This window comes from Procambarus clarkii, chromosome 62, assembly GCF_040958095.1.
Source record: "Procambarus clarkii isolate CNS0578487 chromosome 62, FALCON_Pclarkii_2.0, whole genome shotgun sequence".
Classification (NCBI taxonomy): Eukaryota; Metazoa; Arthropoda; class Malacostraca; order Decapoda; family Cambaridae; genus Procambarus; species Procambarus clarkii.
In genome coordinates this window covers 23,285,169-23,303,942 of record NC_091211.1, presented here as the reverse complement: position 1 = coordinate 23,303,942, position 18,774 = coordinate 23,285,169, and the positions used below count along the sequence as shown (strand labels likewise).

At 36.3% G+C, this 18,774-nt stretch overlaps 1 protein-coding gene across 3 annotated transcripts in view; it reads right to left on the bottom strand.

Moving 5' to 3' along the window:
• Positions 1–1,650: 1,650 nt before the first annotated feature.
• Positions 1,651–18,774, bottom strand: part of LOC123766515 (solute carrier family 12 member 9) — a 32,373-nt gene continuing 15,249 nt past the window's right edge. Inside the window, exons 12-19 of one of the 3 annotated variants that reach the window (XM_045755730.2) lie at positions 15,564–15,644; positions 14,617–14,765; positions 12,633–12,662; positions 7,846–7,914; positions 5,836–6,039; positions 5,551–5,674; positions 4,605–4,775; positions 1,651–2,770 (exon numbers count right to left, since the gene is read on the bottom strand). In XM_045755730.2, the coding sequence (XP_045611686.1) occupies positions 2,510–2,770; positions 4,605–4,775; positions 5,551–5,674; positions 5,836–6,039; positions 7,846–7,914; positions 12,633–12,662; positions 14,617–14,765; positions 15,564–15,644 (1,089 nt within the window). In that variant the 3' untranslated portion in view covers positions 1,651–2,509. The remainder of the gene's footprint in view (positions 2,771–4,604; positions 4,776–5,550; positions 5,675–5,835; positions 6,040–7,845; positions 7,915–12,632; positions 12,663–14,616; positions 14,766–15,563; positions 15,645–18,774) is intronic. The other 2 variants (XM_045755731.2, XM_045755732.2) reach the window with 2 other exon arrangements.

Below are 18,774 nucleotides of genomic sequence, written 5' to 3'. Positions count from 1 at the left end.
CTTGTTTATTCCTTCACTCGAGTCATTACATTGCATAATCTTGAAAGTCAGTCTTCATGGCTTAGATTTCTTAATTTGTGCAATATTCTTATTTCAAGTAGGTGTTGTGCATTCTAGCTTAAGAGGTATACAAGTGCAGTGGTGTGGCCATGTATCAGTGTGTCCTGATGTGTGGAAGTGATAAGTTTAAAGGCATGTACATATTATTGACACGCATGTATGTGTCCTTGTGAATGCCATTGTTCATGTGTATATAAATGTTATTGGTACACATCAAAGTGTGCATGTTCACGAGTACAAATGCATCCGACATTGTATATTTATCCCTTTTTGTATATAAATTTTCCCCTTGAAATTTCAAGTTTATGAGCAAGAGCAGTGCAACCCGTCATACAGAAATGATAGATTATTATGAGTGGGTGCAACAGTCCATAATAGACTGTTGCTCAAAAATGCCCCCATTTTGTAGAGGGTATAACAAGGCAACCAACACATCCTATGCCTAGTATAAACCTATTCTGTACTAAATTAGGCCTACATTTGCCTATTTGGATATAGGACCAGTCAAGTTACGCTAACCAAAATTACAGCTGCACCTCCAAAATCCAGAAATTTGCTCTTATTTGGCTATTTATCACACTTTTTAACTTTCGTTCATTCATTTTTACATGGCACCTTTCATCTCTTTTTTCCAGAATACCTGGAGAGAGGATTTTGAGAGTAGTTCTACTGAGAAACCAGCCTGGGGCCAGACTATTCATGGTACATAGAATAGTTTTAATTATACTCTTAGGCATTCACAGGGAACCAAACTTCTAATGTTGGTGGGGGGGGGGGGGGGGTGATGCATACAAACACATGCATACAGGTATGTATATGCTTGTACACTTTCTAAATATGGAGGAAATCCTGCGACAAATTTCATCCATTGTCTAGATACATTACAGGGTAGTACAAATTTAGGTGGTGCCACTATATTACTGAAAAGAAATAGGGATGAAATTATACCAAAACTTGTATTGTTCTAACAAAATACATGCCACTATGCTTATTTTTCTGTACAGTTTGCTGCAGGTTCACTACTGATATTACCAAGTTGAATCCAAATACAAAATTTTACTGTTTAAAGTTATTCTTTCAAAAGAAATTGAAAGATTCTTTTTTCCCCCCCTTTTTAATAGCCATAATAAAAGTTAGTAATTTAGTATAATGGGAATCTTCGTAAATCATCCCTACACACAAATAAAAGTACCATTGTTGTAAAGAGTAGAAACAGTAAAAGGGGGGGAGGATTTTGTCATCTAAATTTGTGCATGGGAGGCATGATAAATGTTTTATACAGTACAATGTACAGGTGAACTATACATTGTAAACTATACTATATATATGTATATTAAATATGCATACAAAACATGAAGTATGCATTGTACAACCATAAACCAAGGGGGAAAAGTTTAACCACCTAAATACTGCACAGAAAAAATATAAAAATCAAATACCATATTTTAAAGAGTGAGGAAATTGTCAAAATTGTTACTATAATGAAATGAATTTGTTGTATTTTGTCGCATGATTTTGGTATTTTATCCATTACCATGTTTTAGAAAGTATCAAAATTCTTAGTGCTAGTAGGTAATCTATAATTTAATATACAATTTACAATTTATTAAAAATGGCAAGACATATAATTCACAAGATAATTAAATACTATGAAAACTACACAACCATATAAAATACCTGCACTAGCAAGAGTAGTACTCGCCAAGAGGCAGACCATACAGTCTTCGAGGAAAACTGAACACGCAAGTTCACTAGCAGTACCTTTGGAGTTTGTCTTGCAAGGTTTGTAACCAACACTGATTTAAAGTCTGCATTAAAATGAAGAGTGAATACAACCTTAAAACAAGACTTTCACTCAATTTTAATAATCAAGACATGGCCAATCAGTAACTTGCCAGAACTCTGCAAAAACTACATTTTCTACCTTGTCAATTATGTTTAATTCCTGTAATAACACTGGGTTTTCATTGGGAAAATTGATTTTAAATAAAATTACCAACAAAAATTGTTAGAACATCTATGCATACTAGTGATTAATTGCCATTTAGATTGTGCAGAAAAATACAAAAATCTATACCCCCAATTTAAATATGTTCACCTATAATTATTTCCTAGTAAAAATAAAACTTTTTGCTAAGACAACATATTCAACTAAACTAGTTTTAAAGAAATGATTAGGGAGGTTCAATAAAATTAGAGTAGACATCTCATTCCAGGACTACATGACATTTTGTTACCAAACACTGGTTAAAACCTATAGTGTACAGAAATAAATTAGATAAATTATTTGTTATATAAATCAGCTACTAAAAAGGGTCACAGTCATCTGTGCCCAGGTTATATATATATATATGCTTTATACTTATCACATACACAAAATGTGCTTATTGTGCTTTTTTTATGCCACCAATTCTATCAGTTTAATACTGTTTATTTTACTTGGATGGAGCTATAGGTTAGTAGTAGTGACAGCAGATATTCCATGCACCATAACTGTAGGTCTGAGGCCATTAGTAATACTTGTCAGTAACTCAAGGTAACGAGGATAATGAGCTGGCATCTCTGGAGGGCGAGGCAGGTAGAGGAACGTCACGGCAGTGTCTACACTCTGTCCCGAGATAAGTCCATTGACACCATTGATATAAGCATCATTAAGGTGTGACAGGGAGTCTGCATCTGCCTCTGCTTCAGACTGAGAATCACTTGTATCCTGTCAATAAATATCATCCATTAATATAATACTGAATAGCATTTTATTTACATATTTTGAAGTTTTTCAAACATGCACTTTTCCAAAATTAAAATCATCTGTAAGACTAGTTTGCATATATACCCCCGTATATGCTTTTTTCCCCCCAATATGTGGAGGGGGGGGGATAGGACTACATTCCCAGTCATGGAAACATTGTATATTACATGGATACTTTACTCTATATTGTGTGAAGATTTGTGCATAAGTGGCAGAGAGAGCTGCACATTGAAATATGCAAATGTCACTCCTACTTCATGTCACTTCTCTTGATTCCTGTGCCACCTTCAGAGTGGTTTAATCTTTATCATCAATCGACAAATTATCCCAAAACTAATTCGAATCATACCAGGAATGGTCAAGGGTCACAGGTGCAAACACTGCAAACCTGATATGAGGGACTGGTCTTGCAAATAAAAATGCTAAACTATTTGGAGGATATTGATCCAGACCACTTCATAAAAAGGCTAAATTTAACTCGTACAAAGAGCAGTTTTCAAGCTGAACAAGCCACAATGTAGGACAAAACGGATGCTTTTTCACCAATAGGGTTATAACCACAGAACTGCATAGCTGTAAATGCCAAAAACATTGCACCATTTCAAAATCAAGCCGAATAAAACAGGACAAATGGGAGGGACCCTTGACAATTTGGTGGCTTCCTATCTCCAGTGCCACTAGCGAGATGGTAGCCCTCACAAATTCAGACGAATAATAGTTACCAGGTATTGGTCGAACAATGTTAAAAGTGCAAAACCTGAATGCTTAAATGATATGGGAATTATGATTTCTTGGCATCTAAAGCCAAAACAATTAATGCATAAAAGTACATTATAAATCAAATAGGATATCGAGATTTATTTATTTCTACAAGTGTTAGCAATAAGATACCTAATATTCTTCTGCTAGGATTAACTTCTGTCATCCTTCTCTGTACAAGTCCAGCGAACTTATCAATTCTACAGTGGTGGCCAAAACAAATGCATTATCTAAATGGAGCCTAACAAGGACACCGTAAAGTTGAAAATCAGGAGTCTTATTACTAATGTTTCTACAAATCCCCTATCCCATTTGTTACATTTTAAACTTTTATACAATGATTTTTTAGCCGAGACTAACGGCAAATAAGATTTTGTTTAGCAATTTTATTTAGTCATAATTTTTGTATTTACTTAATTAAAATTTAATCCCTTCTATCAATATGCACATATTTCATATAGCTTTAAAGGATTGATGAATTCCGAGGGAATACAAGACAGCACACTAGAGCAGCTACGCATTGCATATCTAAATCCCATTAACGTGACAATGAGAAAAATCTGGAGCCATGAGGATCCAAACTCGCTCACTTTGTACTCCTAACAAAACACCTAAGACCACTACATCATAACATGGTTAAAGCAATGCAGCTTGGGATTCTATGGGGACAATGCGTGAAATCCTTATTGGGTTTCAGTTGAAGCCTCAGGATCCCTAGAGGATTCGGTGGAAATCCCAGGTTGCAGTGCTTTTACCATTTCGTGGTGTAGTGTCCAGGCCGTTTGTGCCCAAGCGAGCCGGTTTGAACCATTCTCCTGGCTCCCGACTTTCTCTTAAGCTACACGTTTATTAACAAAGCAGTTGCCAAATACTTCCACTGAGAAACCAATGCCTGTGACAAAACTGGACATCTCCAAATATCTCCAAGTACTGTACTTAGAAGTGAAATTATGAGGTGGAGGAAATTAAACCACACCAAGTGGAGAGATACAAAGTATTACAACATACATAAAAGGATTACTATTTGATTACATACGTGAGCAATATGAGTGGTGATATGGTCCCAAGGAACAGGAACAATGGTTGCATTAATGCGAAGCTCGTGTAACATGTGCTCAACTTGCTTCTTTTGGGCTTCTGGATCGGCATCTCTAGATGACACACACAGAAACACTCTTAACATAGTCCTTTTCCGCCATGATGATACCTGAAATGCAACCTTTCATTATCTGGAGTTTCCAAGTACAATATGATAATGACCGATAATGTCTACAAGATATAATAGTGACATTAAGCAATGAAAGCAAGGTATCTGAAGTGGAATTCTGATTAGTACAAGTTGTCTCATGTAGAATGAAATGCTATCTTACATATACTCAAAATGGGAATGTTTAGGTAAACCTAACATTTACAGCCCACAACAGCAGTTAATCTGGAACCAAGCAGAAAAATAATTAAATTAGCAAGTTATAGTGCACTACTATTATAAAGTGTGTGGTAAAATGGGGAAGGTGGGGGAAGGGAACAATGTTAGAAGCATCTCCCAAAATTTCTTCCCACTAAAAAGACAAAAATGGGCTATGATCTGGGGCCTGCACTTGTCAGGCAACAGTCAAGGCGGGTTTATATATGGCAATGCGAAATATTACGAATATATGAAGAATAGTTCGGAATTGGCAAGTTTTTACACTTTGGTGCGCCACGTTTATGCAAGACGAATACAAATAAAGGCATTTATGTAATAAGAACAGAAATGAAAGAAAATGGGTGCTTACAACAGTAGGAACCACCCAGGGCTTTATAATACAGTGGCAGTCTTACTACAGTATTGCTCTCTAAACACGGCCAACTATTACCACTCAACTCTCAGTGCCTTCTTGCTGTGTAATGCTATCTGGAGGGGGAAAGAAGCCTCTAGGATTTACAAAGTGCATATAGATGTGTACTGTGTACACAGGAAATATAAATCTTTGAAGTCTTACCATATTTAAGATTGTTGCCAGCTGCATCAAGAAGAGTGAGGTGGTGCCAAATATGTTAGATTCATCCGGATTTAAAAAGTCAACTGGCCAAACATCAATGTAAAACTTTTGTCGGTTGTCCTTTCTGCAAGGTAAACACTGTTTAGCCAAGTAGCATTGGGACTGTATATGTATAGTAAATAAATTGAAGGAAATAGAAAATTTGCCAATGATATAAACATCAGGATGGGAAATAAATTAAGGAAATTGCCACAAATGTGCCTCTTATGTTACAGCAACACATACCTTAGAATAGCAGCCTTGTCCATTTGATGGAAATGCCGACACAGGCAAACATTCTTGCCTAAATTGAGGACATCAGCAATCATTCCAACATACTCTTCTGCAGTAATAGTAGAATCTGAGGCAGGGGCATGTGCCAGCAGGGATGGAGATGCAGAGGTTGGTGATGTCGACTGGTAGTTGCCGACATTAAATGGAGAAGACTCCCTGCAATTATTCGTAGAGTGTTCATGTTTAACAGAAGTAACCTTGTTTTTTGAATTGTGTTACATGTAAGGTTATATGAAATGCCTAATTAGTTCAAAGTTGTGTAGACCTTCCAAGCACAAAAGGTCACTTCCTAAATATTTAATGTTATTTTTGGACAATTTTATTTGCTACTTTAAATCAACCACTTTCCATTATTAACACACTCAAACTAAGTTTTAAATTGTTTTTATAATTATGTTTCAACTCTACATAATGGTATACAATGATTCACATCACTTTATGCACAAACCAAGTAGAGGCAAACCATCACTTTACAATACTATAGCATTATTTATTACACACCAAGTATTATAAACTCTAGTGTAGAAAGATTAATATTCAAACCAAGTTCTCCACGTTATCAAAAATCAGCCTCTCTCTACCTGGATATTTTAACTCCACACAAGAACCCATCTAGATAATCACAGTCTGAACAAAGCCATTCAGGAATTCATTAGCCATAATTAAACATGCATATCAACATACAGCCTTTTATATATTTCTTCCAAGAGACATTGTCTAGGCATTGCACATTCTGCATCTAAATACCTAGCTTCTTACGAACCGTTCTCTTCCAGGTGCATTGATCCAGTATCGGCCCATTTTTTTGGAAGTAAAATTTCAGCAAATGCTTTGATTTTGTTAATAACTTTTAAACACATGGTCTAACATCTGTGGAAAAATCTTCAATAAATGATTAACAAGACATTCAAAATGGTCATCAGTTTTGATAACCCTCCATCCCTCTCATCCTTGTATATAAATACTCTTGTAAAAAATATTTTTATGCAACACAAAACTAATGATGGCGATTATCACTCTTTGCAATAGATGTTAATCTCAGTTCGTTAATCATTATGACCTCCAAGCATTCACCCGTTACTGTTGATCGGCACACTTTTCAGACATATTAACAATTCCATTCCAAGACAAAAACAGTAATTTAATAAATTAAATTATAAATAGCAACACTAGAATATAAATAGATAAATAACACCAGAATAATGTTTACAGCAACATAATTTAAAAGAAATCGACATGAAAATTCAAACGTCCGATTATTAGCAATTTATAGTAAAATCAGTAAAATAATATATCTGAAGGCTCTACAATTCAAAGAAAAAAATCTTTATATTAACTAAAGCTTTGTCATTAATGCCCAGTCCACAATTGTTCCCACACTATTCAAAATAAAGTGCATATAGTAGGATTTATGAAATCTCTCGGCTTACAAATTTGCTAAAGATAATTCTTCCCATCTCATATATAACTAATACTCTTGCTTGGGTGAGAATTCTGGTTAGGGCACTAAAATAAAATGTTCCTAATATAGCAGGCTGTTTACACTACTAGATCATGGGTGAAATTATTCAGGTTAATCACAGCAGTATGCACAAAACATAAATGACCCAGTCGTGCAAAACAATTTTTTTTGGTCAAATACCCTTGCAGGCCATAGCACTTGCTACCTCAAGCATTGGGCAATGGTTTATAGTTAGGCGAGTATAAGGACCATACAAATTATTTCAGTTATAGTGTATTAGAAGACATTTACAAGCATCAGTATACAAAAAAAAAAAATGCACAAACATTACGACAATTTGTTTCTACAACTATTTAAACAAATTAGTCAAACAAGTTCTTATTGTCAAGTCATGGGTCAACAAAGAATATTTAAAAGGAAAAAATTCAAGAACACTAAATGTAATCAGGTTACAAACAAATGAAACCATACAACAAGCTAGGAATAAATGATGTTTTTACCCCTGGAATGGCGACTCTCCAGACCCTGCCTCTATAGAGCCGTAGGAAAAGGTTGCTGGAATCTCGTATCTATTGCATCAAATGAAGAAAAGCAAGTGTCACAACAAAGAATATGTAAAGGGTAGGAAAATTAACCTCTGGTTAGCCATAAAAATGTTAAACTAAAATGTGCATTATGGCATCTCAAAATGGGATATGAATCTTCAGTAAATAATATAATTAAAACCACCAAGCAGTACTTCAGTTTACCATGTGTTGGTTTGTAAGTCTTATTTACATACACATTCAAATATTGACATGCTGACATGCATCTATATGAACATTTGTAAAAAAAAAATATACATGTATAACTACACACACATCCAAATGTATATATACAAAGCAACGAATTTCAATAAGCTTCTGCTAATTTTATTATTTTAAGCTGTTTTAAGAAGTGGTTAGGAATAGCTTTTAAGTATAAACAATTTAAATCCATATTCATAAAAAATTAACCAATACAAAACTATTAAACCCAATTATAATACTGCTTAAATTATGCAACAATTCTTTGTTGCTGACCAAAATCTCCCACAAATATATTAGCCTTTAGATTTCTCCTTCAAAATTCCTTAATATTTTACTACCCGTTATAAGGCAGTTGTTGATCTTAATGGGAAGAAATCCCACAGGAAATTACATCCAACATTGGTGGATGGAGGAGTTTCCATTCCCTATGGCCATCTGTACAAACAATTACATTCACTCCCTCCTTGTAACCCCTTTCCCCCTCAACCTTCTCTTGCCATATCACATGCGTAGGAATGCAGCACAATTAGAAAGCAGAGCTAGATCTTGCTTCTCAGACAACTAGGCAAGAACTCTTAAGAGTTCCTTTCAGGCCCTCCTTTCCTCCATCTACCCATTAATTCACAAATTCACACAAGTTACTTTTTATACAAGTGTTCAAGATGTCCATATTGTCTACAAATCTTCCTCCAACTCTTGCAGTTTAGATTTTTACACACTACATCTCTCCACAAGATTTTCAGTTCTGTCGACAGTATTGCAAAAATATTTTTATCGGTGTCTAATTAGGGAATGTTAAGAAATGTTTCAAAGACCTTGCAGCGTTACAGCCCTGGAGACTTGCAATCAACTCCAAACTTCTAACCTGTGTGGATGATGGGACAGTCCAAAGCATAGTCTATTTGATTTACCAATACATTTGTATGTCATTTTATGATTACAGGTCCTTCAGAAACCGATGGTCGTTATAAGTCCTACATTGACCACCTGCTCTGAACCAATAATCACCAATAAAGCCAGACCTATAATCAGTTTAACAACTTTATAACAGGACATATCTAGATCTATTACAATGTTAATAATGTATGAATAAAAGCAAGAAATACACCTATTAAAAGCAAGTCTAATGAATATGGAATAAATGCCTGCAAGACAAAACATTTTCTGAAACTGCCTAGTGTTCAAAATGCAAGATAAACAATGACTGCCTTAATATTTTTTTTTTTTTTGAGATATATACAAGAGTTGTTACATTCTAGTAACTTCTTCTAGTAACATTCTAATAACATTCCAGCCACATTCTTCTACAGCCACTAGTACGCGTAGCGTTTCGGGCAGGTCCCTGGAATACGATCCCCGCCGCAAAGAATCGTTTTTTCATCCAAGTACACATTTTACTGTTGCGTTAAACAGAGGCTACAGTTAAGGAATTGCGCCCAGTAAATCCTCCCCGGCCAGGATACGAACCCATGACATAGCGCTCGCGGAACGCCAGGCGAGTGTCTTACCACTACACCACGGAGACTGTAGACAAACAGACTGTTCTTATAACAAACCCAGATTGGTTATTTGTGCTCTCTACTTGTATAGGGAATGCTTTCCTTAAACTCAAATCAAAGGTATACTGTATGGACAAATTAGGTAGTTCCTAAGGCCTTAAAAAATATACTACAGTACATTCCACTCTTAATTCTAACGAAAAATCTATTTTGGCAACGATATTCAAGGTGTCCTCCAGCATACAGCCGTAAACTAAATAAAGTTTAGACTGCCTGGCATGTACAATGATACACATGTGCAACTTTACAAACATTTGATACAGGAATATTATGTGTGAAAGCCCGAGACACTGCCAAGAAAACTGACACGAGGATTATTGCAGAAAACCTACATTAATTCTATATTAATTATTATTCAACTTTTCCAAACTTCAGTAACGCACATTTTGAAACTTGGTATAAATGTGCTAACTTGCATAAACCCTGAATCTTCATAATTCAATACTACAGGCATACCTCAGTTTAAGAGTTTAATTGGTTCCTGGAGACGCCTCGTATTCCGAAAACTCGCATTCCGCAGCTAATTTCCCCATAAGAAATAAAGGGAAATGAATTAATCCGTTCCTGACTACCCCAAAAACCCCACATCAAACTAAATTTTTATACCTAATTCATCTAAATAAACCTACAAAACTATGTTCAAGTTATTACTTACCTTGCTGTTGAATGCTGTAGGCGTATGGAAGATGGTGAGGAGGTGGGAGGAAGAGAGTTACTGTTTGGAAGGGGAGTCCCCTTCCATTATTACATCAGGCAGTGAGGACTTCACTGGTATGCACACACTGGCACATTTTGCCTGCATACCACTAGGACTTGTTTTACTAAGAATTTGTCTAATGACACTTGTTTTTCCCTACATTTTAACACTTGTCTGTAGTAAGACATCACATTATCATTTAAAAGGTCAATGCAACGGCCTGCTACAGCTTTATCTGGGCGAGTTTTTTCAACAAAACTTTGCAGTTCTTCCCATACTTCACACATTTTCTTAATCAAGAAGGGACATCCTCTACTGCCTCCACTCACAGCTATTTTCTTAGGTTGAACCTTACCAATGGCTTTCTTGAGACCCATGGCAAGATATATAATGCTCAAATATATAATGCTTTTATGCTCAAATGGCCAAAAAACCGATAAAAAACTGTAAATCCTTGTGAAGAATTCAGGTGGGATAGTCACTGGACACGAGACACTGGTAAACTGAGGCGCGATCGCCATGCCACCACGCACCAGTCGGCCTGTACACGTATCAACAAACTCGCGTCCCGAGGTAACCCTCGCCTTCCGAGACATATTTTTGGAGTAAATCCTGCTCGTCTTCCGAAAAACTCGCATACAGGGACACTCGCATTCCGAGGTACCACTGTACACAAAACATTAGCCATATGTATAGAAATGTATATCAGGATAAAGGGGGGGGGGGGGGAAGGATAAATATAAAAAAATATATTCAGAGGGAAACTAAAGCACCCCTACCAAGGACATCAAATATAGGAAAGAATTACATGCTACACATTAAACAATTATTTGACAAATTATCAAAATACAGACAAAACAACTATACTGTAGAGTAAAATTTAAAATTAGTCACTGGAGGTTACAAGGATTAAATCTAAAGTCACAAAGAATTCACACAAATTTGCAAGGGAATATCTTGGTATCCTTTCAAATAAATGTTTTGTTTTATATGTACAGTACTAGTTTAGAGTTTATGCCATTAGAGAAAAATAAAGTAATTAAGAGTTCGTAGTAGATCCTAAAGCTTAGTTCTGGTGTCACCAAGCTTTGCCCTAACACACCACTCCGAGATCCACCTGTAACCTATCGGAAGCAAAGATGAGTACTGTATCTCTAGCTAAGGGAATTGGATATCTACCATAAACTGGAGAAAACCCACCGATTCTTACTAGTGGGTTTTCACCAGTTCTGTGGTTGACCGATCTCTGATCCTCCCAGCAGAGTTGGCCTGATTCTGGTATTGGGTCTCCGATGCCCAGCATGCTGGCAAAGGCTTTGTGGCACTGGAGCTAAACTTGGAAGCACAAAAAGCCAAGGTAAAAATGCTCCGATATTAATTCGGATGCATGCAACTTTATATTAGAATTATATACCTTTATACACGTGTACTTTTCAAATGCTGTTCAGATATTCAATTATTTTAGATTTTACATTCCTATGGAAAACTAAATTCCATTTTATCCTACCAAGTAAATTTTTTTAACTTGTACTTTTAACCTGTCTAATTATGAAAGGTTAAAAGTATCCCCCCCACCCACCTTTCCTCTATAAATTTTCCCCCACCACACTACATAAAATCTACTACACAAACTGATTCAACAGACTGCACTACTAGAAACTCTAAGACCCTTTCCCCCCCCCCCCCCCAAACATCAGCATGGGAAACTGAAAAATGCATATTGGCTCTTACAAAGCTAGTCACGAGATTCCATGATTATTTTAACATCATTCGTTTCCCCATATGTATTTTCCAAGCATATCATTAATCTAAACTGCTAAAGTGTGTATAAACACAATTTGTGTATAAACAAAGCAGTGTGTATAAACTGCTAATAGTGTGTATAAACACAATTTACACACACTATTCAGAGTTTGTAATCCAACCCCTTTTGGCCCTGTAGCCCCGCCCCCTCTATCTTCCAAATCTAGCCCCCCCCCCCCTCCCCCAACCTTCCCAGCTCTCAAACAACATTAAAAAAACTAATTTACTTGTAGGTAGTGTTGAGAAATGACATGCATTTCCCTATGTTACCTTAGACGATTTCAAGGTATAGAAATGGGTTAATAGCTTGGACTTTCTGGCAAAGGTTTCACAGGAATTCACACTACATAATTCCACATGCTGTTACAGCAGCCACACAGGGAAAAGTTGGTTTCTATGAATGCAGATTTACTAATATTAAAAATGTTTAATAAACTCACACATCTGACTCTGGCGACAGCAGGATCAACCTGGACAAGTATTTAAATACATATTACTCCACATCATCTATGCATAAATATGATATACATATATTTTTAAAACTAAACGACCATTACTGTACATATTTAAGCCATTTCAAATGTTATCCAAGAGTAAATACAAGAAATATAGCAGGATGCTGATCTGTCCTAAATGAAACAGGTGTCAGGATTTACACACTAATCTTCTATAACCTAGATTTATTATCTAGCGCATTTTTCACCGAAATGGTAAACTACCAGATTACGAGACCGTCCTACGATGAACACACCAATTGTCGATAGAAGGCTGTATGGTTATTTTGACTGTTTTAAACCAGATTTATACCATCAGCAGCACTAAAAACACCTCTGCTACTTTCTGCATTTTTGTGGGGTACGAGAGGCAATATTATCAAGGAAAGAAGGAAATACTTTCTACATTTGAAGAGGAAAACCAACATTCACACTTTCGTAGCTTCACAGTAAACTAGCAACACCACATTACCATTTCATCCACACATTTCTGCTATTTCACAAGTCAACAAAATTTTCAGATAAATTGCTTAATCTGGCAAATTATCTAAAGATAGTTAATGTGCTTTGTCAGTTAAAAGTCAAGAATGCACATTAAATTAAGAATTTGTTCAATAGTCAGGATAAACCCTCATGTGGAAAGGTAACAGATGCACAAGGAAAAACTGAAAAAATGTAGAATCACGATATATAGCTGCAATAAGAAGTTACATTGTGTATAAAGAAATCATTACATTCACATTTCAAGACTACACATTTTCCCCTTTCACAAATTAATTTGCCATTTGCTTGTCGATATTTCCGACATTACCGTTTTGATCTTGGGTATATGAAAATGTACGCGCATCTCCAATGAAGTGTTCCCTAGGCGCCCCTCCAAAGGGGTATTTCCCATTCGAGTCAAAGAATGATTTGCCAGACATGGGTCATTGATGTCATACTTAAAATCTACAATAAAAATTAATAATTTAAACCCATGCTCCAGATACAAACAAATTTCACACAAAGTCGAGGCAGCCTCCCTCTTCCACATACAGCAGACAAGTTCTGCAGTGGATTTTACGACTGCCACTTTTACACTGAACATTACGAACAAATAATTTTTGTTCAAGTTAATTCTAGGTTTAAATATTTAAAATAATGAAGCCCTCTTGCTGGAACACATACAATCCTCCCCCCCCCCACATTTGAAACCAAATTCCACAATTCGTTTTCATTGAGATTATCCGGTTTTCTTTCACAAACATGAGCTTCTTGGAGCCATCTCTGGTTACATCAAATTGGGGTTGGTCTCATAGTTCACCGAATCAAGGTTTCACTGTACTGTATATTGGTTAGTTAACTAGCATCCTCATTCAGCACCAGGAACAGAACAAGCACCATCTTCGTGTTGAATTTTATCAAGGTGGCACCATCAGGAAGTTCTTTGGCTGTCTAGCCAGACAGAAAACTCTGCAGGTAGGTAGACCTATAACAATAATCCCATATATCTCTGGTCACGTTTGCCATGCTGAATCTTTTATACATTTTTTTCTTCATAGAGTAGGCAGTTGTATAGTATATTCAACCTAACACGAAGTATTTTATAGTCATGCTGCAGATTGAGATATTAGTTGAATTTGCACCATCATGCCTAATGAAGTTCATTTATCATTAGCAAGATTCTCACTTCATCCAAGTGACAGAATAAGCACACTGCTTAACCAAGGAATAAAAAGCATATCATTATACAAATTTAAATCATACCATAACCATTAACAACAGTCTAGTAATTCTAAAAATTATCCTTTGTAATCACTCATCTGGGTGACTGCACTGTGCCACTACATACATAAAAAAAAATAGCAAGATAATTTAGGACAAAACTTTTAACTTGCACTTGATGGATTCTAACCAACTGGCTGATCAATTATAAATCAAATTTCCTTACCTAGTGAAGAAATCTTGGGAAGGGGCATTGTCTCTGAAGCCAAAGAGTATTGTATTGGGCTTCATGGCTCCTAGTCCAGAAACACGAACTAAATGGCGCAAACCTTCACGTACAGTGTGGCCGACAGTAACTTCGACAAATGCCTTGACCTGAAAACAAACAATAAAAGTTACATAATTTAAATAACTTACTTTGATTGCCCTCGAGCAGTAAAAAATTATATATTCCTTTACCTGGCATATGGGTATGAACAGGTCAGTTAATCCAGTACAAAGGGTGTAATGACTACATACACAGCAAGCACAAGCTAATGTAAAAACTCGAGGCTTCCCCCATCAGCGATGGACTAATATCTGAAGGGGTGTGGTTAAGGTTTGTAGCGTTAAGAGGCTGTGGTGAAGGTAAGGGAAGGGAAGGGAGCACGTAAACCTTGCTAAACTATACCTACACTGTGCTCTAAAAAATATAAACAACTTTTGGGGAATTTCAAGATGGATGACCTGATTTAAATGCAAACAGAATGTTAAAGTGTTGAATTTCAAATTGCACTTTCAATTCTATGACAATCACATGACAGTGCAAGACACAATTCATAATTACAATCACTTGAAATACAGATATACTGTACTGTGCCAGAGCAAATCACATAGAAAGTATACATTGATTAATGGATAAAGTCCATTTACCCAAGTTTATCTGAATTTACCTGAAGGCCATTATCTCCAAGAGACCTTGCTTCGACAAGAGCAGGAAGGCAGCAGCTTGTCAAAAGATATCTCCCCCCCCCTCTCCCACCACCACCTTACATTTGTCCTAATTATGGAACTACATAGTCAATTATGTAGCATAAAAATTCTGTATTTACATCTAATCACACACATTTCCAGTTTCCCCTTTAATTAGCATCTTTCAATGTATTCCAACTGTAAATATGATATAAACTGCACCTTCAAATGATCCACAAGTGCCATCCATTTAGGGTAATCCTCGGCAGCTGGATCTTTCTTCATCTCGTTACAATCAGCAACCTGAAAACGGTAAACACAGTATTAACAAGTCATCACATGCACATTGTTATCTTTTAAGTGGTTTATTAAAAAATAAAAAATAATTAGGTTCTGTACATTAAATCTAGTAGTCAAATTTAATTTATAGTTCCTGCATTAGAAGAAACAGCAAATTTGAAGCATTAGTAACAAGCAACATTTAGTAAATAAGCCTATGGTTTTGTTTTTCCCTGAACTTTACTTTAAACCCTGCTGCAGTAATGAAATCATATTTACCATTACAGTATTATTGGTAATATGGTAAATATTACCATATTAATTATTAAATTTACCAATTAGGCTAAAGCCAGCAGCTGTAGACCAATTGTAGCTTTTTTTTCCACCTCTAAGGATATTGCACAGATGCAAGATACTCTAGTAGACTGCTGCACACGACGACAAAATCCAAAAAAACTATTAATATTTCTAGACAAGACCAAATACTACCTTCACAGTCCAGGAATCACTCTTCCAAGCACAATGGCACTCGAAGTTATCCCTACATCCCAGGGACACTAGGCCTTACCAGAATAGGGAATCTCTACACAAGATGAACATTGATCTCCCACTGAAGAGAGCACAGGAAAATAGCACAAACTCGCTTTCACAGAAATTGACCTTTACATAATCTTATTTCCTCCAAGATGAACAGACCCAATGCAGAAAAGCGAGGAAAGTCAATCACATACTGCTCAGGAGGTTACATCTGACATTTATACACCTTCAAGAACCATCTCTCCAGCCTGGTAACTTAAACCCCACTTTGCCTCTTAACAAATCCAAAGCACCAGGCCAGTAGCACATGCTATTTGAGGCACCACAGTGCCCACCCATCTGGCTAAACAGGACCAATCTACCAAAGGAGGCAAGATTATTATTATTTTTTTTTTTGTTAAGTAATATCAGCTTTAAAAGCTTGTATGAAAAAAAAAAAAAAAAAAAAAGTTTGAAAAAGCTGAATTTTTGTTATATATAATAGCGCATCATGATACATAGGATGCAATCAATGGATATGGGTGGGGAAGTAAGCCGAGGAAGAAAGGGTAAACTAGGATAAGTATGGGGTAGGATTACTTCATTATCACCATGATGCCAAAATTGGCTGGCAAGTTGGGGGGGGTGGGAAGGCAGGAGGGAAATGAAAAATAAAGTGAGTAAAAAGAAGTGCAGGGCAGGGAAAAAAAACAGCCAATGACAAACAGGCACCATATTTTATGCAAATTATACTGTGTGCATGCCAGACAGATGTTCGCCACCAAAATAATTTTCAATGGATAAAAATGAAAAACCTCACAAATAGTATTATGGTGAAGCTATATTTGTGACCCCAAGTGGTAAATCGACATAGTGGCAATCGGCATAGTGTCACTAGGAGAGTCGACAGGTTTTGGGCACGATACAAAATGCAGAATAAAATACTAGGCAGCAGCGGCAGCAAATAGTATGAGAAACTATCATGGAAGCAACACTACACTTACCAAACCTTGTCGATATGAGGTAAACGAGTAGCATGTTCAAGGGGCCTAGTTAGTACCTGGTGCAAAATAAACATGATATAGTACTGTAGAGTGGAGAGCTGGGAATAAATAAAAAAAAATGAACATCAGATGTGATAGTGAAGGTACACAGCCAAGCCAAAAGGGACCCTACTAGAATAATGAGGGCACTAAAGATAAGAGTGGAAGAGAAGCCACAAATATATTTGTATAATAACAATGGACAAGACAGTAACCGAGGGGGGGGCCATCACTTCTAAGGCTCTCTTAAGCCATCTTATTTTCTTAGCCATTACCAAATTTGTTGACCAGACCACATACTAGAAGGTAAAGGGACGACGACGTTTCTGTCCGTCCTGGACCATTCTCAATCGACTTGAGAATGGTCCAAGACGGACCGAAACATTGTCCCTTCACCTTCTAGTGTGGGGTCTGGTCAACATTCTTCAGCCACGTTATTGTGACTGGCCTGCATTACCAAATTTGCTTTATGTTCATTAAACATTAAAGCATCCAGCATCATTATTTGCAGATCCTTTATATGTTTTCATTTCTATGAAGAGAGATTAGAGTATCATCAGTTATTCAGTTTGAATTCCAATTTGTTTTCCATATTCAAGAAGTTGCAATTTTCAGATTGGAAGAGGAAAAAAAAAAAGTCATTATCCAATGCCCAGTAGAAAACACTTATATTTTATCAGGGTCTTTTACTTAAGCAATTCTCATGCTAATTCTGGCATCTGCAAAGGATAACAAAACTGGTTTGTATTTTTGATTGTCTAGTCCGAGGCAAGTACCTTGATGGACAACATTTTACTACAAGACATTTTGTTTTGTTTAAAGTTATAGCAAGCCATGTCAAAATTTAATAGCCATTTAGCTACTTTGCTGATTTTTACTTTGGACCACATCACTCCAGGGTCATATTTACCCAAGTTTTCACAATATCTGTGCACAGTATTGGCCTTCTCTCTCATTGTTTCCATGATTTTGTTACAGTAGTTTAGTAATTGCAAAAGGTAGGATCTTTCTATTTTAAGTACATTTTCAGTACACTTTTTCAAATTAAAACTGGAAAATTTAGACAAGAGAAAGTTCAGAACATTACAGTTATGTTAAGCCAGCCTTGTGAATCTTACGAAAATTTTGAAAATCCAGAACTTGCAGTGAAAGAACCCAAGGTAATAGTTACAAGGGCAGATAAGGAGAAATGACTAACCACACCAGAAGAAACTAGCAAATGCAACGCATAATCGCAATGTACAAGAGATAGGAATTTATGTTTATAGTCTTGTCCAGATGCCAGAAGTCTGAACAAAATGAACAATCTAGAAACTGGAAATGCAAACTAAAATTTAAGGAAATGTGCGCACTTATTCAGCATGGGTGATAAAGTTGTAATATGCTTGGAACAGAAGTCGTGGAAGCTACCACAATTAACAGCATCAAAAGCAAGCATGACAGCATTAGAACAAGGTAAAAGTATCAGGCATTACAACACTGTAAAAGTACCAGGTATACACACAATGTCCAGCCTCTTATAACATTGGGTAGAGCCTGCATTCGAGAAGCCCTTTTTGGGATTCAAACCCAGGCCAGACAGAGGGCATGATTAA